A 23199-nucleotide genomic window follows, 5' to 3' on the forward strand; every position below is an offset into this window, starting at 1 on the left:
CTGAATACGGATTCTTTTCCCATGGACCATTATATGTTGCATGTTCAAGAGTCGGTAAACCTGACAATCTATTTATATGCACAGACAATGGGACAGCAAAGAATGTTGTATATTCGCAAGTTTTACGTAGTTAAAAACATATATATATATATATATATATATATATATATATATATATATATATATATATATATATATATATATATATATATATATATATATATCTATATTCACAGGTGGGACATAGGGACACAACTACAATGGCGCGTAACTAATATGGCGCGTAACGACTTACGCGCGCGGGGGGGCTTGGGTGGGGGCGCGAAGCGCCACCCCAACAGCTAGTATATATATATATATACTATACGACTATATATATACGACTATATATATATAGTCGCGCGTAACGACTATATATATATATATATATATATATATATATATATATATATATATATATATATATATATATATGTATATATATATGCTAATATATATGTATATATATATATATATATATATATATATATATATATATATATATATATATATATATATATATATATTTGTATATATATATATATTTGTATATATATATATATATATATATATATATATATATATATATATATATATATATATATATATATATATATATATATAAATAAGTTTTCTGTGTGTCTGTCGAGTGACGTCACTGTCCACATATGACGTCTGAATTATTTCATCACATACCAATTAAAAAAAGAATGTATTCAAGCCGAAGCATCTCAGTTATATAACTACCTGTGTTGGCGCAGTGGGTTTGACCTTAGCGTGGTAATACGGGACCCAGAGATCGAACCATGCTGCAGGAATGCACTACAGGGCTGACGCAGGGATCTTAGTAGTCAAGAAGCGTCGTTAATCCGATACAAATACAAATACAGTAGCTCAGTTGGTAAAGCGTTATGTTCCAGGTTCTAGGTCCGAGTGGTTTCAGGTTCGAACCTTGGCTTTAGTATTGATACAAAAGAAGAATAAAAACTAAAAAAGATAAAAACTACAAAAAAAACTAAAAAGAAAATACTAAAAAAAATAAAAAAAGATAAAAAACTAAAAAAAGGATAAAAAAGTAAAAAAACAAAAAAAAAACTAAAAAAAAGGTAGAAACTACAAAAAAACTAAAAAGAAAGAAAAACTAAAAACTAATAAAAAACTAAAAAAAACTAAAAACTGAAAAAGAAAAAAAACTAAAAAAAGGAAAAAAATTGACAAATAAAGGAGAAAAAGAAAACTAAAAAAATAAAAATAAAAAAACTAAAAAAGGTAAATGTATTCAAGCCGAAGTAGCTGAGTTGGTAAAGCGTTATGTTCCAGGTTCTAGGTCCGAGAGGTTCCAGGTTCGAACCTTGGCTTTAGCATTAATACAAAAGAAGAAAAAAAAATAAAAAAGAAAAAAAACTAAAAAAAGGTAAAAACGACTAAAAAAACTAAAAAAAAGGTAAAACACTAAAAAAGAAAAAAAGAAAAAAAGGGTAAAACCACAAAAAAAATAAAAAGAAAGAAAACACTAAAAACTAATAAAACAAGAGCTAAGAGCTCATATGGCACTTGTGACGAGGTCGGAAGAGCCGAGAGCTCATATGGTACGAGGTTGGAAGAGCCAAGAGTCAAGATCTCATTTGGTACTTGTGAGAAGGTCAAAACCTAAAGAATCCTAAAGAACCTAATGAAATACCTCATTTTTATAATCTTTCAGAATTAACCCTCGCCCCCACTCCCCCAAAGAGAGCGGATCCGCCCTTCCAACTCCCCCGAATGTCACAGGATCTGGTCGGAATTTGAAATTAGAACTTTATAGCACAAGATCCTTCTAAATATCAAATTTCATTAAGATCTGGTCACCCTTTCGTAAGTTACAAATACCTCAATTTTCAAAATTACCTCCCCCCTCCCAATTCCACCAAAGAGAGCAGATCCGGTCCAGTTATGTCAGTCACGTATCTTAGACAGGTTTCTATTCTTCCCATCCAGTTTCATCCTGATCTCACCGCTTTAAGTATTTTCTAAGATTTCCGGTCCCCCCAACTGCCCCCCCCCCCAATTACGTTTGATCCGGTTGAGATTTAAAATAAGATATCGGAGTTACGAGGTCCTTCTAAATATGAAGTTTCATGAAGATCCGATCACTCCTTCGTAAATTAAATATACGTTATTTTTCTTATTTTTCAGAATTACCCCCCCCCCGCAATTGAGCGGATCCGTTCCAATTATGTAAATTACGTATGCAAGACTTTTGCTTATTTTTCCAACCAAGTTTCATCCAAATCCCTCCAATCTAAGCGTTTCCCATCATTTTGGGTCTCCCCACCCCAAACTTCCCCAAATGTCACCAGATCCGGTCAGGATTTAAAATAAGAGCTTTGAGCCACGATATCCTTCTAAAAATCAAATTTCATGGAGATCCAATCACCCGTTCGTAAGTTAAAAATACCTCATTTTTTCTAATTTTTCAGAATTAACCCCCCACCCAACTACCCAAAAGAGAGCGGATCCGTTCCGTTTATGTCAATCATCTATCTAGGACTCGTGTTTATTTTTCCCACCATGTTTCATCCCGATCCCTCCACTCTAAGTGTTTTCCAAGTTTTAGGTTTCCCCCTCCCAACTCCCCACCCACATCATCAGATCCGGTCGGGATTTAAAATAAGAGCTCTAAGACACAATATCCTTCTAAACATCAAATTTCATTGAGATCCGATCACCCGTTCGTAAGTTGAAAATACCTCATTTTTCTAATTTTTAAGACTTACTCCCCCCCCCCAACTACCCCAAAGAGAGCAAATAAGTTCCGATCATGTCAATCATGTATCTAGGACTTGCGCTTATTTTTCCCATCAAGTTTCATCCCGATCCCTCTACTCTAAGTGTTTTCCAAGATTTTAGGTTTCCCCCCTCCAACTCCCCCCAATGTCATCAGACCCAGTCGGGATTTAAAATAAGAGCTCTGAGACACAATATCATTCCAAACATCAAATTTCATTAAGATCCAATCACCCGCTCATAAGTTAAAAATACTTCATTTTTTCTATTTTTCCGAATTAACCGGCCCCTACTCCCCCCCCCAGATGGTCAAATCGGGAAAACGACTATTTCTAATTTAATCTGGTCCGGTCCCTGATACGCTTGCCAAATTTCATCGTCCTAGCTTACCTGGAAGTGCCTAAAGTAGCAAAACCGGGACTTTAGGTTTTCCCCCTCCAACTCCCCCCAATGTCATCAGATCCGGTCGGGATTTAAAATAAGAGCTCTAAGACACAATATCATTCCAAACATCAAATTTCATTAAGATCCAAATACCCGCTGATAAGTTAAAAATACTTCATTTTTTCTATTTTTTGCGAATTAACCGGGCCCCCACTCCCCCCCAGATGGTCAAATCGGGAAAACGACTATTTCTAATTTAATCTGGTCCGGTCCCTGATACGCTTGCCAAATTTCATCGTCCTAGCTTACCTGGAAGTGCCTAAAGTAGCAAAACCGGGACCGACAGACCGACAGACCGACAGAATTGGCGACTGCTATATGTCACTTGGTTAATACCAAGTGCCATAAAAACTGAAAAAGAAAAAAAAATGGAAAAAAACTGAAAAATAAAGGAGAAAAAGAAAACTAAAAAAATTAAAATAAAAAAAAAACTAAAAAAGGTAAAAACTACAAAATAAAACTAAAGAGAAAATAGAAAAAAAAATAAAAACCAAAAAATAGGTAAAAACCAAAAAAAAAACTAAAAAGAAAAAAAGGAAAAAAACAAAAAATTTATTTCATCATATACCAATTCAAAAACGAATGTATATACAGACCGGGACACAGGGAATATAAATGACGACCGGGACACTCAAAGAGAAATCATAGACTGGGACACCGGGACACAAATGACGGCTGGGACGTGTGTGTCGACTGACGTCATGTTTGTCGACTATAAATGACGACTGGGACACAGGGACACAACTACAACAGGGACGCCGGGGGGCACAGGGGGATATATAAATGACGATGGGGACACAGGGAATGTTTGATTAGCAATCACCATCAACAAAGCTCAAGGGCAATCATTAGAATAATGAGGTATAAATCTGAATACGGATTGTTTTTCCCATGAACAATTATATGTTGCATGTTCAAGAGTCGGTAAACCTGATAATCTATTTATATGTGCAGACAATGGGACAGCGAAGAATGTTGTATATTCGCAAGTTTTACGTAGTTAAAAACACACATATATATATAATATATATATATATATATATCTATATATATAAAAATAAGTTGTCTGTCTGTGGATGGATCAGGTGACGTCACCTGAAAAAACTGGATCAGGTGACGTCAAAACTGAAAAAACTAAAAAAAGGCAAAAACTACAAAAAAAAACTAAAAACTAATAAAAAAAATAAAAAAGCTAAAAAACTAAAAAAACTAAAAAAAGGCAAAAACTACAAAAAAAACTAAAAACTAATAAAAAAGCTAAAAAACTAAAAAACTAAAAAAAGGCAAAAACTACAAAAAACTAAAAACTAATAAAAAAAATAAAAAAGCTAAAAAACTAAAAAAAGGTAAAAAACTAAAAAAACTAAAAACTAAAAAAAACTAAAAAAAAGGAAAAAACTGAAAAATAAGCTAAAATAAAGGTAAAAACCAATAAAAAACTAAAAAAAAACTGAAAAAACTAAAAAAAGGCAAAAACTACAAAAAAACTAAAAACTAATAAAAAAACTAAAAAAGCTAAAAAACTAAAAAAACTAAAAAAAACTAAAAAAAGGTAAAAAACTAAAAAAAAATAAAAAATAAAAAAAAACTAAAAAAAGGAAAAAACTGAAAAATAAGCTAAAATAAAGGTAAAAACCAATAAAAAACTAAAAAGAAAAAAAGGAAAAAACTAAAAAAAATTTTCATCTAAAAAACTAAAAAAAACTAAAAAAGGTAAAAACTAAAAGAACTAAAAAAGAAAAAAATAAATGACGACACTCAAAGAGAAAGCGACCAGGACAAAAGGAATGTTCGATTAGCAATCAACAAAGCACCGGGACACAGGGAGTATAAATGACGACCAGGACATAAGTAAAAAAAAACTAACAAAACTAAAAAGAAAGTAAAAACTACAAAAAAACTAAAAAGAAAAAAACTAAAAAAAGGCAAAAACTACAAAAAAAACTAAAAACTAATAAAAAAGCTAAAAAACTAAAAAAACTAAAAAAAGGCAAAAACTACAAAAAAAACTAAAAACTAATAAAAAAAATAAAAAAGCTAAAAAACTAAAAAAACTAAAAAAACTAAAAAAAGGTAAAAAACTAAAAAAACTAAAAACTAAAAAAAACTAAAAAAAAGGAAAAAACTGAAAAATAAGCTAAAATAAAGGTAAAAACCAATAAAAAACTAAAAAAAAAAACTGAAAAAACTAAAAAAAGGCAAAAACTACAAAAAAAACTAAAAACTAATAAAAAAAGTAAAAAAGCTAAAAAACTAAAAAAAATAAAAAAACTAAAAAAAGGTAAAAAACTAAAAAAAATAAAAAATAAAAAAAAACTAAAAAAAAGGAAAAAACTGAAAAATAAGCTAAAATAAAGGTAAAAACCAATAAAAAACTAAAAAGAAAAAAAGGAAAAAACTAAAAAAAATTTTCATCTAAAAAACTAAAAAAAACTAAAAAAGGTAAAAACTAAAAGAACTAAAAAAGAAAAAAATAAATGACGAGACAAAAGGAATGTTCGATTAGCAATCAACAAAGCACCGGGACACAGGGAGTATAAATGACGACCAGGACATAAGTAAAAAAAAAAACTAACAAAACTAAAAAGAAGGTAAAAACTACAAAAAAACTAAAAAGAAAAAAAAACTAAAAACTAAAAAATCTAAATAAACTAAAAAAGAAAAAAAAGGAAAAAAATAAAGGAGAAAAACAAAATTAAAAAACGAATGTATATACAGACCGGGACACCGGGATACAAATGACGACCGGGACACAGGGAATATAAATGACGACCGGGACACAGGGACACAACTACAACGGGGACACCGGGGGAAACAGGGGGATATAAATGACGACCGGGACACCGGGACAGGGAATGGTCGATTAGCAATCACCATCAACAAAGCTCAAGGGCAATCATTAGAATCATGAGGTATAGATCTGAATACAGATTGTTTTCCCATGGACCATTATATGTTGCATGTTCAAGAGTCGGTAAACCTGACAATCTATTTATATGCAAAGACAATGGGACAGCAAAGAATGTTGTATATTCGCAAGTTTTACGTAGTTAAAACCATATATATATATATATATATATATATATATATATATATATATATATATATATATATATATATATATATATATATATATATATATATATATATATATATCTTTCTATATTCACAGGTGGGACATAGGGACACAACTACAATGGCGCGTAACTATTATGGCGCGTAACGACTTACGCGCGCGGGGGGGCTTGGGGGGGGCGCGAAGCGCCCCCACCAACTAGGTGTTGGGGTGGCGCGAAGCGCCACCCCAACAGCTAGTATATATATATATATATATATATATATATATATATATATATATATATATATATATATATAAATATATATATATATATATATATATATATATATATATATATATATATATATATATATATATATATATATATATATATATATATATATATATATATATATATATATATATATATATATATATATATATATATATATATATATATATATATATATATATATATATATTCACAGGCGGGACACAGGGACACAACTACAATGGCGCGTAACTAATATGGCGCTTAACGACTTACGCGCGTGGGGGGGCTTGGGGTTGGGGGCGCGAAGTGCCCCCACCAACAGCTAGTATATAAATAAGTTGTATGTTTGTGTGTTTGTCCGCATATGACGCCATTATAAGTATATAAGGCTTTGTATATGACGTCATTATAAGTATATAAGGGGCGATTCAAAGAGAAATTTCAGTATAAATCCTACAATGGCAAAAGAAAAAGCCGAGGAAGCTGCTCAAAGAGTTAATTCAAAGAGAAATTTTAGTATAAATACTACAATGGCAGAAGAAACAGCCGAGGAAGTGGCTCAAAGAGTTAATGCCAAAAGGCTTGCGGCTAAAAGAGAAAGTAAGAAAAGAAAGCGTGCCGAGGAATCACAAGAACAACGTGAAAACAGGCTTGCGTCTCAAATAGAAATTACCAAAAAAATCGTCTTGAATTATCTGTTATATTTGTTCTTTGTTTCTGGTATACTATTTCTTATGTTCGACTTCAGTCAGGAAATACCTTTTTTGGTAATATATTCATTCGTTTTGGACTTAGACAGGGGGGGGGGTGGAGGTTGTCACCATTCCTTTTTAATACTCGTTTATATCCTGTGTTAACTAATGTTTTCCCCTTCGTGTTTTACCGGCCCATCTAATTTGTCTTATATTGCATATGCAGTTGATCTGTTACTAGTTAGTCGTTCAGAGTCTAGCCTATTCAATTCGACTCAGTTTGTTTGTAAGCTGTTTGGAAAATTGGCCTGATGCTTAACGCTGAAAAGTATAAATATTTAGTGTTTAACGCCGAACATTGAAGTAGTGGTCTTAGATGTGGTTCTTCTTCAGTTAAGCTAGTTCCTATGTTGAGTTAGCTTAGGGTCAGTATTTGCTCGTCTGTATCAGCTATCCGTTCCAGTGCGCTTTTAGACATTAAGAATAAACTTGCTGGAGGTTATGCTAAAATTGTCCCAAATCATGGCCGACATTCTCGTAAGACCTTGTAATCACAACTTATTGTTATTATTCCATTATTTTCTGTCAAATTTTTGCCTATTTTTTAATACATGCAGGATATCTGAGCATTTTTATATTCGTTGCTGTAAATTCCTTTTATGTCTGCCTCTTTGGTAGATTCTGTAAATTCTAATTTTCCTCAGCATAAAAAAAAATAACAAAATAAGCCTTTTAGGAGAGGAAAGACATATTCTTTTGCCGAAAGCCATTTCTTTTGCTATCAGCTGCTTAAATCTATCAGTAAAAGCGATTTTTCATTTTCTTCTTTTTTTGGGGAAACTTGTAAGTGAAAATTTCAAATGAATCTTACGCTTTTGTCGTAAAATTTCCTACATAGCGCCCAGTGATGGTTGTTGAAGGCGTTCACATACGTAGTATGCTGTGGCATGCCGATTTTTCAAACAGGTCGGGTTAACGACTTAATCCCCCACATTCTCCGGGGGAAGAGATGCAAGTTATGAGCTTTGCCCATTGTTTACGTATAGCATTGGTTATTGACGAAGTATGGGAGTATTTTTTCTGATGGTGGGGGGAGGGGTCATATGTTACGTGAGAGGATCTCTCCATGAAGGAATTTATTACGCGGAAAGAGAATTTTCCTGATGGGGTGCTGGATTTTTCAGCATTATTTAAAAAACAATGATAAATTAAATATAAAAAAACAAGTTTTTTTTCCAACTGAAAGCAAGGAACAACATTAAAACTTAAACGTCCCCTCCCCAATACCTTGCTAGTTACGCTAAAGTATTTTCAGTAATTGAAAAAGAGAAATTTATTTTAATTAAACGACCTTTGCGATTCAGGGGTCATTCTTAAAGAGTTGGAACAAATCTCGAACTTTAGTGCAAAAAGCAGGATATTGTTGAGGGGGCGAAACCCCTCGTATTAATAAAAATATACGAATATAGAATATCGTTACGTAAGTTAGTTTGTAAGTTACGTATATTTATTACTAATAAAAACAATCGTAAATAAAATTAAAAGTTCTAGTGACCTTTTTAAGTAACCAAAAAAAATTGGAGAGCAACTAGGCCCCTTCCACCACCCCTTTTTTCTCAAAATTGTCACAAAAAGTAAAATTAATATTCAAATTTTGTTTTAATTATTTATATACGGTGAATCAAAATCAAAATCTACATTGATTCAACAACGTTCAGAAATTAAATAAAAGAGAACAAGTTTTTTCAACTGAAAGTAAGGAACAACATTAAAACTTAAAACGAACAGAAATTATTACGTATATGAGGCGGGTTGTCCCTTCGTCAATACCTCACTCTTTACGCTAAAGTATTTTTAGTAATTTCAAAAGAGCTATTTATTCTATTTGAACGATCTTTTTGATTCAGGGGTCTTTCTTAAAGAAATGAAACAAAATTCGAACTATAGTGTGACGAGGGCCTGAACCCCTTCATATACACAATAAAAAAAACTACAAAAATAGAAGTTCGTTACGTAAATTAATTTGTAAGTTGCGTATATTTACTACTAATAAAAACGTTTGTAAACAAAATTTAAGGTTCTAGTGGCCTTTTTAAGTCACTAAAAAAATTAGAGGGCAGGTAGGCCCCCTCCCTGCCCCTTTTTTCTCAAAATCGTCAAATCAAAAGTTTGAAAAAGCCATTTAGCCAAAGAAGTAAAACTAATATGCAAATTTCGTTTTATTTATTCATGTACGGTGATCTAAAATCAAAACCTGCATTAATTCAAAAACGTTTAGAAATAAAAAAAACAAGTTTTTTTTTTTAACTGAATGTAAGGAGTGACGTTAAAAATTAAAACGTACAGAAATTATTCCGTATATGAAAGGAGCTGTCCCCTCCTCAACGCCCTGCTCTTTACGCAAAGGTTTGACTCTCTTTCACAACTTTACTTTTTAAAACAATAAAAAACTTTTGCGTAAAGAGCGGGGCGTTGAGGAGGGGACAGCCCCTTTCATATACGGAATATTTTCTGTACGTTTTAATGTCGTTCTTGTTTTTTTATTTAATTATGAAAAGGACCAACAAAATATTTGCGCTCTTTTTATTTTGATCTTCAATATGAATAATAATTGGCCAATTTTTATTTATTTTTTTCAACAAGTAAATGTAGACAGTAAAAAAATAATAATTAAAAAAACGGATGCCCATTAGCCCACCAAAAGGGTTAAGGGAAAACTTTGGAATATTGTCAGATTTGCAACAAACAAATCTAAATGTTATATATATATATAACACTTGATATACTCTTTTGTTGCATCTGTTTACTAAGACACCATGGATATTTTACAAGTTGCACTGCTAGATACAATATGAAAACTGACTACAGAGACCCATGAACAAAACATGATCAATTCGGCACATGGCAACTGCAGTAAAGGTATTTTCTTACATAGCAGTTAGTTCCTTAAACACACGTATCTAATAGCTATGTAGGTGTGCATAAAAATGACATTATTTTTTACTTTCTGTATTTCTATTCCACGTTGAATAAAGACTCAATTTTAGTACCTCTTAGTATCAAAACTTCCAATTCCTCTGCTTCTTGTTAGGCCTGTCTGTCCATGTGTCTTCAGCTTAGTTTATCTCAGTTTTATGTTAAAATACAAACCAACTTATTTATTACCAGGTTTCTTAAGGTCACTGCCGGTTTCAAATGCCAGTTAAGACGTGTAGAAAGATCTGTCTTGAAACTACTAAAAAGTATAATCAATAGCATCTCTAAAATTACGAGATATCACCATTTTTGCCGGGTGGAAACGCTTTGACACAGTAATTTGGATCATTAAAACATTTTTAAAATGCTTTTTTAGGGCGTACATTATTTTTTAGTTCAATAAGGTAGTTAAACTGAAGTCATTCTCACCCAAGTGGCACTAAAATTATTTCTTATCTTTTAAACTGCTGCCCTTTAAGTATATTTTCCTAATTAGTTTTGCAAGTACTCGGAGAGCAGCTGAAACTGAGACAGCAAGTAATTGCTACAGCAACTGTTTACTTCAAACGTTTTTACTCCAGAAATTCCCTGAAGTGTATTGATCCCCTACTTTTGGGACCAACTGCCATTCTCTTAGCTTCCAAAGTAGAAGAATTTGGAGTAATATCCAACTCTAGGCTCATTACTACTTCCCAGACTGTTGGTAAGTGCCTCTCTATGTTTTTCTTCTTTGTGCCTCTTCTTGTATATCTGTTGCATTGGCATACCCATAACCGAAGAGCAACTATTATGCTCCTAATAGTTTTATTGGATTCCAATTTGCTGATTTGTTGTTAGAGGTGTGCATTTCTCACTGGAGATACCAGAGGCAAGCTATGGCTGAAACAAAAAATGCCAAAGGAACTCTGTTAAGCTCATAAACATTTCGGCATATCTTACAAAGAAGCATAAGACAAGTGTGTCATTTTGACTTTACTGAAAGGAATTTTTATTTCCAACTGTATGTTGTTTTTTTTGTCGAAACGTCAACAAGGACAGAAAAAGGGAAGATTCCCATAATAACAAAGATTATTGAAAAGAAATAATGAAAATAGACGGACAGTTTAAGTTTTAATGTTAATTCCTGAAAGTTTCAGATCCAAAATTTATAAACCTTATAAAAGACAATGTTTAAAATGTGGTTTCAGTTCATTTGATATTTCACTATTTTTTTCCTCTGATCTTTAGAAGATTTTGGGGTGCTAACCCTACTCCTGTTTGTGGCAATTTCTGTTCGTTTTAGGTTTGACGTGATCATCTATTGGAAGTTTTGTTCGTTTTGGGTCTGATTTATTTCATTGGAATAGAATAGAATTTTATTTTGTAAATTTCTCTCACAGCATGGCTGCCGAATCAGACAGGGTCTTGTTACCAAAACGAAGGCATAAGAGGTTCCTTCTCACGGCTGACGTGGCGAGCTTGAACCTACCTTTTAGATAATGATATGGAACCTTCTCATCACCATTTATGATTCTAAGTGCTCGTTTTTGGACATTTTCAGTCTTATAAATATGCTGTGAAGAAAGACCGAAATGCCACACTGGACAAGCAAGCTCCAGTAATGGCCGAATAAAAGAACAATAAAGTTGGTGAAGATCCTTAGGGGGGCAAGAGAATTTCAACAAAAGTTTTCGAAGGGAAACCGAAGGGGAAGTTTGTTTTAGGATATTTTGAACATGGACATCCCACTTCAATTCAGCAGTAATTTTCACCCCGAGTAGTTTAATGCATGTGACAGAGATTTTGGGAGGAATTGTGAAATCGTCGAGTAATGTCATAATTGAGCTTTTAATCTTTCGTCGACAAACCTCATGTGCAGAAATATTGTCCACATACTTCCATCGCTCTTTGTGGTCAGTCATGAGGCTATTAAACATTATTAGGAACAAAATGGGACCCATCAGGGTTCCCTGAGGGACCCCACAAAAGATAGGAAGGGGTTTCGGATTAAACATTTTATATTTAAGCACTTGAGAACGAATTGTTAAAAAGAAGGCAACAATTTACCTAGAAAGGGACCCACATGAAACTCATTCAGTAATTTATTTACAATGATATTGTGACCAATTAGGTTGAACGCTTTTTGGAGATCATTTAATAAAAGATTCAACCAAGTATCAGGGTTTTTAAGAATGGTGTCAAGAAGACTAACAAGGTAGGATGAAGTAGATGTCTCATTCAGGTTTCCAAACTGTTGTAAATCAATAAGCTCAAGAATCTCTGAGTTTAACCAATTAGCTAAAAAACTCTCGTATATTTTTGAGAAAACTAGGGTCAAGGTGATTGGTCGTACTCCAGTGAAATCATTCAGGCCTCCCTTCTTTTAGATTGGAGTAATATAGCCCAGCCTCCAGCACTACGGGTAACATCCGGAATTACTAAATTCATTAAAAATACTGGCAAGGGATGTTGATAGTTTATCAGGGAATGCTTTTCTTAGATCGATTGGGATTTCAATGGGACAAACACTACTTTTTTCCAGTCTGTGTATTTTTTCTATTATTTGCTTTGGTGAAATTTTTTTGATTCTGTCTTAGAGTTTCAGGGATTAATGGGTTTTCCGAGAGAGAGAGGAACGTTTCCCCAATGCTAGCTAGGTGTTTATTAAGGTCATTGGCTGTCTTTTCAGGCGGTTCATGCAGAAGAAAATCAAGGTTCTTGCACAAGCGACCCCCTTTTTCTTTCACTTCCTTAAACCATTGCTGAGGTTTGCTCTGTTTTAAGCAATTTAATTTAGTCTTACCATAACGAGAAGCAGCACGACGTATTTCTTTCTTTACTTGTGTACGGAGGGCTAAGGCATCATCGTTCTTTCCAAGGCGAAAAAGATTTAGTTTTAAATGGATTAGTCCTTTTATTTTTCATTAATTTAGGGTTTATCTGAGGAACATACCTTCTTGGTAACCTCTGGGACACATTTTTGGTAATTCGTCATTAATTTTGTTTGAAACAAAGTAACCTTTGAATTAAGATTTACACAAGACACAACATAATCCCAACTCTCAGACGTAATCCAAGATACAAAATCAAAAAGACCTTGACTTGTTATTAGCCGTTTCGAAAATTCAGAGACTGAGTAATTTGTTTTCAAAAACCAGCAGAAGCTACCACCGAAGGGGGAAGGGTAGTTGGAGTATTGTAAAAAATTTTAAGGTTGGTGCAAATAACATCCAAACTGGTTCCACCTTTTGTAGTAGGGAAAAACTATCTTTGAATAGTTTTTCTTTGAAAAACTATTTTTTGGGATTTTTTTTTTAAATTACCTTCTTTTCTTAAAATTTTTGATTTTTATCAAATTTTGTTTTAGTTCCCCTGCTTGATAATTAAGATTTTGACCGGCTGTGTACATTTCGGGCATAATTTTGCAATAAACTTTGATAATGATTTTGCTTTAGTGTTTTGGTTGGACGGGAGGGGGAAAGTTGTTTAAATAAATATGTTGAAAATGTACATAATTTTTGGCTTTCTATAGGGCTGAAGCTATTATGACACCCATTAGTTCAACATTCCCTGAAAGTTTCAACTGAATGCCCGAAGACGCTCCTAAGTTATCGCAGATTGGCCCTTTTGACAATCTGGATGTACGTCTTTTCATCTAGTTCAACATTCCTGAAAGTTTTAACTTAATACCATGGGTCATTCCTAAAAAACTGAAGACGCATCATTTGGAGAACATTGGACACTCTTTTATGTCAACATTAGTGCAAATAGTGTCTTCCGATTTAGTTTAGTACCCTCCTAAACTTTCCCTGAAATTTCAACTTAATGCACTCAGCTGTTCCCTAGATATTGCAGATACGCTCACCTTACAACCTGGATGCAAATAGTGGCTCAAAATCGTCCTTCACATGTCGTAAAAGTTTCGATTTGATACACCTTTCCGTTTCTAAGATATTGCAGATACGCCTTTTTGTCAATCTGAGTGCACATTGTGTTTTTTCCCCGTTAGCTTCAATGTAATACCTTTAGTGATTCCTGAGATATTTCAGATGATCCTTTTGATAACCTGGATGCACATATTTTCTTTTGATTTAGTTTAACAGTCCCCTCAAGATGCGCTGAAAGTTTCAACTTAAAACCCTTTGCTTTTCCTGAAATATTGCTGATATGCCCTTTTGACAACCTTGAAGAACATAGTGTTTTCTGATGTAGTTAAACATCCCTCCAATATACCTGTGTAGTATTATTAGTAAACAGGGTAAGATGTAAAAAGTAGAGCCAAGGCTTAGGGTGTTTTTTCACAGTTTGAAGAACTTTGGAAGAATAGGAACATAATTCTGTGAATTAAGATTCGAAATATTGGAAGCTACGGTAATGACAGTGATCAAGTATGTTTTTGAATCGTGGACGCCTCGAGTGGCAACGGAAGATTTGTTAATTGTTTTCCAGAGGAGTTATCTATGGATAGGTCTAGTCACCAGTTTGACAGACCGTTTGTCAGACGACGAACCATTGCAAAAACATTGTTCTAACCGCTTTCTAGGGCTGTACGGAGAGATAGGTGGAGATGTCTAGGATGTGTTTTGTGGATGAAGGATAAAAGATTGAGAAAGAATGTTCTCTTCGGCCATCCATCTAAGGCAAAATGACCAAAGTGTCAGCAAGTTGTCTCCAAGTGAGGTGGGAATAGGTGGAAGCATTTAAAAGTAATTGCAACTTCGTGGGAGCGTGTGAATTGTGAAGCTAAGAATAGATTTGGGCAGAGGAAGAGCGTTTGTAGCTGTGTTGGCCTCAGGCGGCTTGGTGCTTTAGTGAGTTTTTATTAGTTATTGTTGTAGTATGCAATAGGCAATTATAATAATTTAAAGCCCTTGCCCAATGGTCTGTGGGGTTGTGCTATGTGTGGAGGAATAGCTATTAAACTTTGCGACTATATTGAACAAAATGGCTCTCCAAGTTTCGATTGGGTGTCTTTTGGGGGATTGAAAGGAAGACAGGAAGCTAAAAAGGGCTTGTTAGGAGGGCGTGTTGCCCTCCAATCACTTTCGACTCTAAAAAAGGGTGCTACAACTTTCTATTTCCAGTTGAATGAGACTTCTCCCCAGTTTCCATGACCACTCCTTCCGTATGGAGTGGCCCAGAAAAAGAAAAAAAGTATTTTGAAGCCATTTTCCTCTTCACTTAGGTGCAATTGCAATGCCTATGATAAGAAAGGTAATTTCAGCATTTTAACTTTTGGTATTCATTTCGATAGTAAACTTCACCTTATGTAAAAGTTGTATTGGAATCTCAAAGACAAATAACTTATTAGAAACATGCTAAAATGGACAAACATTTATCATAGAATTCAAGGCAAGCAAGCATTTTCTGCAGTCAAAAAATTATTTTCTCATTTTTAAATAAACAAAAAATTATTTTGAAAAAAAAATCTTAGAATAAGCCTTTTGTATTTCAAAATTTGAAACGGTATTTAAAGGTTGAACCTGCACAGAAATCGTTAGTCATCTTTTTTATTTACTTATTTATTTCCCGTGGACTTGATCAGGTACCGATAATTATAATACATGTGGACCAGTTCACACCTTGTGATCGAGAACCCGTTCGGGAAAAGAGAGAGTCATATCATGCCCTAAAGATAGATATAAGGAGAGAAAATCAAGGAGGTTTTATTGGCCTTTTTACCAATAATTTAAATAGTGTATATTTATTGAAGGATTGAAGAAATTGCTGTATTTTACAGCAATTTTACAAAATCATTGTTTTATGACTGGTTGAAAACATTGCAGGTAGTCCCCCGCTCACCCTTTGAAGTTCTACGTCTAAATAGTATGCACCAAGTATATTCTATATACTTGGCGGAATATAGACAGCATTACAAAAAGTCAGGACAAGGAAACTCCATTGCTGCCATCTGTATTTATCCTCACCAAGAATATTGAATATAGTATTTATTGGGCATTTAAACAGAAGATCCTATTCTCTGAAAACATATGATGTCATTTATGTTCTACCCATAGTAGAAATTAGCCTATTTCTAGAAGGGTTTAGAGTATAATGTGGGATAGAGCACAGGCAACTTCAAGTTGTATTTTCGAATGTCCATGATTTATGTCTTAATTTGATGTTCTTGAGAAAATATTGGGATTTTTATTGTAGTTTTTTAAGATCCACATTTCGACGCCAATATTTCTGACTTTGACTAAGTGCTGTTTAAGCCATAACATAGAATATATATATATATTTTTTTTTTTTTTTTTTTTTTTTTTTTTTTTTTTTTTTTTTTTTTTTTTTTTTTTTTTTTTTTTTTAGTGAAATCCAAGTATGGCTATGCATTTCAGCAAGAGTTTCCATACAGAGCCAATCATATATTAGAATGTGAATTTTACCTTCTTGAAAATATGGATTGTTGCCTTGTTGTATATCAGCCCTATAGACCTCTTCTCCAATATGCTGGTGACTTAAGTCTCGATGACCAGACCCTAGGTTTAGCCTGGAAAATTGTGAATGATAGCCTTAGGACAGATGTTTCTCTCTTGTTTCCGCCTTATCAGATTGCACTAGGTAAGCTTAACTTTGTTGCTTGGTAGTTTGAATTCCCAGAAAAACATTTTTGTCTCCATGTATACTATAAACAAGAAAAACAACAACATTTTCTCGCTACCATGGAAAACCCTTATTCTTCAAAATTAAACCTGAAAGTGGGTGGCAGTGACGACATTTTGTCATCATTCATTGAGTAAGTTTTATGTCAAGATCTCCCATGCTTTCATTAGCATTCTTAAAATTTTCAATTTTTCCTGATAGCCGGAAAAATCAATTTTTCAGTTTTTAGGTCATTTGAAGACGCGTTATTTTATTATTTTTTGTCTGTGTCTATTTTCCAGGAAAGAATAGCTTTAAACTTGGTATTTTGAACAGAGTTAATTTTGGCTCCTAATGGTCTACGGAGCTTTGTAGGCTGATTGACCTTCATTAAAATTTATTAAACATTGGAAAATTCCTGCAAGTATAGATAATACATATTTGTATGAATATGATTGTTAATTTTCTTAACCTGTTTGTATTTTTCCAGGCTTTGAAATTTTTAATTAGATTTATTGGAGTTTTTCCAATTAAAAATTTTTGATTATTAATTAGAGTTTATATTCTTTTTATTTTCCTAATATTTTTCATTATCTTTTTACATAATCCGTTCACTTCATCTGATTTTTCATCAGGTGACTTCATCTGTTCAAGAATATACTTTATCTCGTTTTAAGAGTAGCCAAACTTTTCTCTCAATAATAGTAGTACTGTTAGTTCCTCCCAATAATTAATTTTGGAATTTTCGTTTCTATTGTATGGCTCGTTCATGTATTTACTTGGTTCCTTTGAGTTGGCAAGTGTGTTCGTTTAAATGCATTGTTTCGTGCAATAAAGTATTAGAGCATTTTCTGATCAACTTTAATTGTAAGGAAAAAAATGAATTTGAAGACACAAATACGCTAAAAAGAACTTATCTACTTACTTACTCACTACTTTCCTACTTACCTACTACTCACTAGAGGAGGCACGGGTTATTCAGCCCAACTTGGAACCAGGAAGCTATTGAACCACGTTCTGACAAAGTGATCTATTCTCTATCTGCGGCCGGATGAAGTTGCCGCCTAGTTGTTTGACTTCCTCCTTCATGACGTTCTACCATGACTTGATGTGGCCTCCCTGTTATTTCTTCCAGGAGGAGGGAGGTACTGCAGTAAAGACCTGACATGTTAGGGTCTATTCTGGGCGTTGCATTACATGGCCAAGCCACTTCAGACGTCTTTTCTTGATGATACTAGATATAGTCAAGTATAAGGTTACTTTTTAGTGACCTAAAAATGAAACGGTTTGATAAACCTAATAAAGTTTCATAGAAGTCAATATTCAAAACAAAACTCTTGGAAGGAGTTGACACCTAGAGTGGATTCAAACGTTAAAGTGATGAAAAACGAAATTCTAAGTAATAAAGTGTTTTCGAAAATCTATGACCGATTCTTATTTGATAAATTGTCATAGTAAACACTTATTGTAAATTTGGCTTATCGACCGTGTACCGCTATGGCTTCAGGGTCAGAGTGCTAATTTATTTGGCTCATTATCCATCAATTGTCACTGAAAGAAAGATAAAATGGACTTGAGAAGGGGCCTGAATTCATAGTAAATGTAAATACAGTATTTTTTAGTTTATAAATTTTTAGGCAGATACATGTTGAATCGTCCTTTTTTCAAAGTAAAGACTTTAATCTTAAGCTAATACTTCTTTTCTCTTACAGAAAGTTTCTATTTGTCTTGCTAGGTTTACAGTTTGACAAAAATAAGGGCCTAAACCCATATAGGATTTTTTAAACATATTTAAATGAAGGTTTAATTCAGACCATAAGATGTATTAACAGAAACAAGCAAGAGAGTAGAACAATAAGTGAATAAAATAAGTAAACCTGGCAGTTGAATTATATTTCAACTTTTTTAAGTTTTTGGTGTTATCTTTAGGTTTTAATGTTTCAGCGTGAGGCGATAATTATGTTTTCCATCAACAGAAATGCCTTTTCTGGAATTTTTTCTTACATTGGCAACCGCTGGAAGAATGAGATGATGGAAGAAGAGAATTTTTCTCATTTTATAAGGAAGTTTTATATAGCAAGTCAAATTCGTAATCATAACTATAGCACTGTAAATGGATAGATCTGAAATTTGTGAATTTAATTATATAAATAATTTTCTCTTTCTGTACAAGTTACAGAGGAAAATCTGTGCCAAAGTCGTATGTTTCTCAAAGAATATAAACCTTAATCCACTGAGGTTGAATCAACATGTTGGTTCTGCAGTTTCAGCAGTTTTATGAAAGAAATAAAAGTATGAAATTTTCGGGTTTTGTACCCATTAGCCAAGTATGTCATGTTTATATTGTACTATATTCTAGTTAAAGTCGGGGTGCAATTCTTGCTAGACAAGTTCAGCGATACAATCGGGCTAGTTTTGCCTAGTGATGATATGAATTTAGTCACTCTCTGTCTCTCCACAAAGGTCAGAAATACCATAAAGGACCCCATAATGCATTGTTAAAACACTTAAGGTTTTTTTTTCTACTGAATTCAGTTGAGACTCGGTTGAGTTTATTGCTCTTCGAGAAAATAGTTTCTACCAGACAATATCGTGCTAATCATTGCAAATACAGTGTTTGATACTTTCTCTTATATCCTACTCTAATTTCTTTCTATTTGTTTATTTTCACTGTTTTTTTTTCCATCTTAGAGTCTTTTTCTATTTTTTTCCAGCTTGTCTACAGATAGCGTGTGTAATTCATCAAAAAGATGTGAAAAACTGGTTTGCTGAGTTAAATGTTGACATGGAGCGGGTTCAGGAGGTAATAAAAACTATTTTGTCTGTTTATGAGCTGCTCAAAAATTTTGATGAAAAGAAGGAAATACAAGGACTAATTGCAAAAATGCCAAAGCCTAAATTGCAGCCAAGTCGGTAAGTGAGTTATTCCTTCTCTTGAATTTTATGAAGTTTTACTTTAAAGAGTGCAGAAGCTGCGAATCCAGACCAATGGATCATTGTAAATTTGCATGCGTAACCAAAATAATAAGATGCGTTTTTAGACGATGCGGATTCTATTCCGTTTGTGAAGATTAAAACAAAGCTGAAAGTAAAAAACTGTAGAATTTATAATGCCAAATAATTTAAAGTATGCTTTGGTTCATTAATTATGTTAGGTAATCTTTTCATTCTAATTATTTTTCCTCTATTAATCAGTTTGTATCTTTTATTAGTTTTCAATCCTCTCCAATGATTGAAATGTCTGGATTGACATTTCTTGAATTTGGGAAACCTTTATTCTCTTAGTTTATTTTTGAAATTGTGTGCTAGTTTTGTCAAATCCATGTCGCGTTATGCTATTTTTACGTGCCTTATTTTCAAGAACAGCTATGAAACCTGAGAGGTGAAAGTGCTCTTCTGTTTCTTCAATTAAATTCCGAAGCTTAATAAGAAGCGGCATGCCTGACATATGTCTCATCACATTTTGTCCCCTGATCAAAAAGAAGATGAGAACATTCAGAAGTTTCTTTAGCTTAAAACAGTAGGGGAGAGTCGGGTAAGACGGACCCCATTTTGGTTTTTCGTCTGCGGAAGAGGTTGGAAACAAGCAACGACTGACGAAAGGTGTCTAACTTGTCCCCAAAACATTGAGTTACGTAAAGAAACCTTCTTCACACATAAATCAGCCGTACTTCGGGGCCCAGATAAAAAAAACTGATGTTGGTCAAAAGGTCCATCTTGCCCTCCCCATAGGATAAGACGGACCAGCCCTTTGGGCAAGACAGACCCAATTGCTCAAAAAGATTGATTGTCTCTAAAAAAATTTATTTCGAATACTTAAAATACTAGTAGTAAGTAAAAAAGTAAAAAGTTAGCAAATAACTATATTTAAACACTGTACGAGGCCAAATCTACGTGAAAAACGAACTGAGCCGACTGTCTCGTCGTTCCGCCCGAAGGGGTCGGTTTTGGATGACCTCTTCTTTTTGCATGAAGCTCATCTCTTCAGTTGCCGTGAATTTGCTCGATGGAGCTAATCGCTTCAAAACTGAACTTGGAAACCATCAGATTCACAATCACACACAACTCCAACATAATTCCTGAAGCTCTTCTTGGTCGGCACTTTCACAACCAAGAAATCCCCACTTTTTGGTTCGGATCCATCAAGAAACTCCTCCTCCTCTGACCCATCCAAATGCAAGCTGTCATCACTTTCATCATCCAGCGCTATATGTTCATCGAAGCTGTCTTCCCCGTTCCCAGGCTGTTTGGAGAGGTTTCTCTTTTCAGGCCGTTTTCTTTGAGCTTTCTTTTCTGATTTTTGTCTTTTCAACTCAAATTCTTCTTCCAGTCTGTTTTTTTCAGGTGTGTTTGTCAGAATTTTGGACTTTGTTCTTTTCCTAGACGTTCTTCCGTCTCTTGCATAGAAACTCGCCTTAGGGTGAAAACGAACCGACTCTGGAGTCACTGGCATAGTCGCAGAAATCACTGAGCTACTGGTAGTTGGCAGCACGTCGTTATTCAAGCTCTTGTCGCCAGGGCTGATTGATGGAACTGCAGACTGGCATGTCATGGGAGACGTCTCTGGTGCTGGTCGGTCTGTCACAAAGGCGCTGAGAAAGTCGTGATCGTGGAAAAAGTTCCTATTGAAAGGGTATATTCCTGTTTTTTGGAACCCGCTTAGTACGTTTTCCATGTCGAAAGCTCTTGGAAAAGCAATTCCAATGAATATTCCGATTTCATAAATGGTAATCCTCCTGTTTGGGTTCGAAATCATCCACGAGTTAGCTGCTTCATTGTAGTATCGCTTGAATGGCCCATAAACAGCAACATCAAGAGGCTGCAGCTTGTGACTGCAATGTGGCGGAAGCGTTAAGACGTCAATGCCGTTTTCTCTGCAAAGATTAACCACGCTCAATGAGACGTGCGAATCATGGTTATCCATAATCAGCAGAAGTCGATTTGTGGGCGAGCAACTGGTTTGGGAGATCAGATGGCATATCATATAAGGGAAGATTTCGGCTGTTATCCATCCAGACGGCTGGCATTTTCCTGTGCTTCCATGGGGCGTGCCATTGAGAAAACTTTGAAGCCAGTTCACTCGTGGAAAGACAAAGAAAGGGGCTATCGACTGGCCAGCTGCGTTGATACACCCTACGACTGTTACCAGCGTCCCTCGCTCAGCCGAAGTAATGCGTCCGTCCAACTTGCTTTGATCCCTTTTCTGCAACCACCTTTGGTGTCTTCTGAACGGTGGTTACTCTAGTCTCGTCAAGATTATATATTCTATTCGGCGGATACTTGTGCTTTATAAGCAGCTCTTCTAAATTATTGAAGAATTCGCTGACATTCGTCCTGTTGAAGCTGGTGACTCTGGCAAGGCTTGTCGTTTCGGAGGACCTTAGGGAAAGCCCAACACGACTCATAAAGCTATTCATCGAGTCTTTTCCTGCACACTTATTTTCAGTCCAGTTCTTCGGCATATTCTTCCCTTTGGCCTGGGCATATTCATATGCAAGCTGACCTGCTTCCTTTTTCGTAAGTCCATGATGCATGTGCTGTGCCGTGATCATATAGTCCTTCAGAAGTATCTCTTTGTTTGCTGAGAACACACTTTTAAAGTTGAAGGTAGTTGCCAACTCCACTGATTGGGGATCTTCTGCTGCGTCGAGTTTTGCAACTGCTCTTCGCACTGTGCTTCGTGACAAAACCAACCTCTTTCGAAACTTTGCGAAGCGGCGAACCAGATTTAACTCGCATAGCAGCTGCTCTCAGTAAGTCCTGGTCGTGGAGACCGCGGGTGGTTTTCCTAGTATACTTTCCCATTCTGCAAAAGAGAGACAGCTTAATATATTTCTAATTGACATGCGGGAACAATAAATGCAACACAATATTCACAAAATACGTAAAAAATAATAACTTCGAAAAAGATCCCAGATGATAGGGGGCAAGACGGACGGTCCGTCTTACCCGCTGTCTCTGTGGTCCATCTTACCCTAAACCTGCTTTTTCGGAATAGTAAAAAATTATAACATAAGATGGCACTGCAATGAAAAAAATTAATGTCTCACACACTCTCCTAGACCTCCATATTTGTAAGAAAAATTACCACAGTATAAAACAGAACATTAGAAACACCAGAAAAGAAAAACATTTACCTCAAAAGCCGGTTTCGAGAATGTGAAAACGAATAAAATATTTTTCTCAAAGACAAGATCGGCTTCAACTCTCAGACTTCGCTCCGAAACTTGCCACTAGATGGCCGTTGTTTCTAGCTCTACAAGTGATAAAAAGGTGACGCTCAAGTCGAGCAATGACAAAAGGTCCGTCTTGCCCCCCGGTCCGTCTTACCCGACTCTCCCCTACCTGGTTTTAAAAGGAAAAAGGGCTTGAGGAAGGCTACTGAAAAG

The 23199-nt window shown here is 34.5% G+C and overlaps 1 protein-coding gene across 1 annotated transcript in view; it reads left to right on the plus strand.

The window, feature by feature from the left end:
* LOC136032116 (cyclin-C-like) overlaps positions 1-23199 on the plus strand; it is a 39186-nt gene that overhangs the window by 13487 nt on the left and 2500 nt on the right. Inside the window, exons 3-5 of the mRNA XM_065712284.1 lie at positions 10746-10952; positions 16538-16789; positions 19525-19723. Coding sequence (XP_065568356.1) covers positions 10746-10952; positions 16538-16789; positions 19525-19723 — 658 coding nt within the window. The remainder of the gene's footprint in view (positions 1-10745; positions 10953-16537; positions 16790-19524; positions 19724-23199) is intronic.

This window comes from Artemia franciscana, chromosome 10 (genome assembly GCF_032884065.1).
Source record: "Artemia franciscana chromosome 10, ASM3288406v1, whole genome shotgun sequence".
Classification (NCBI taxonomy): Eukaryota; Metazoa; Arthropoda; class Branchiopoda; order Anostraca; family Artemiidae; genus Artemia; species Artemia franciscana.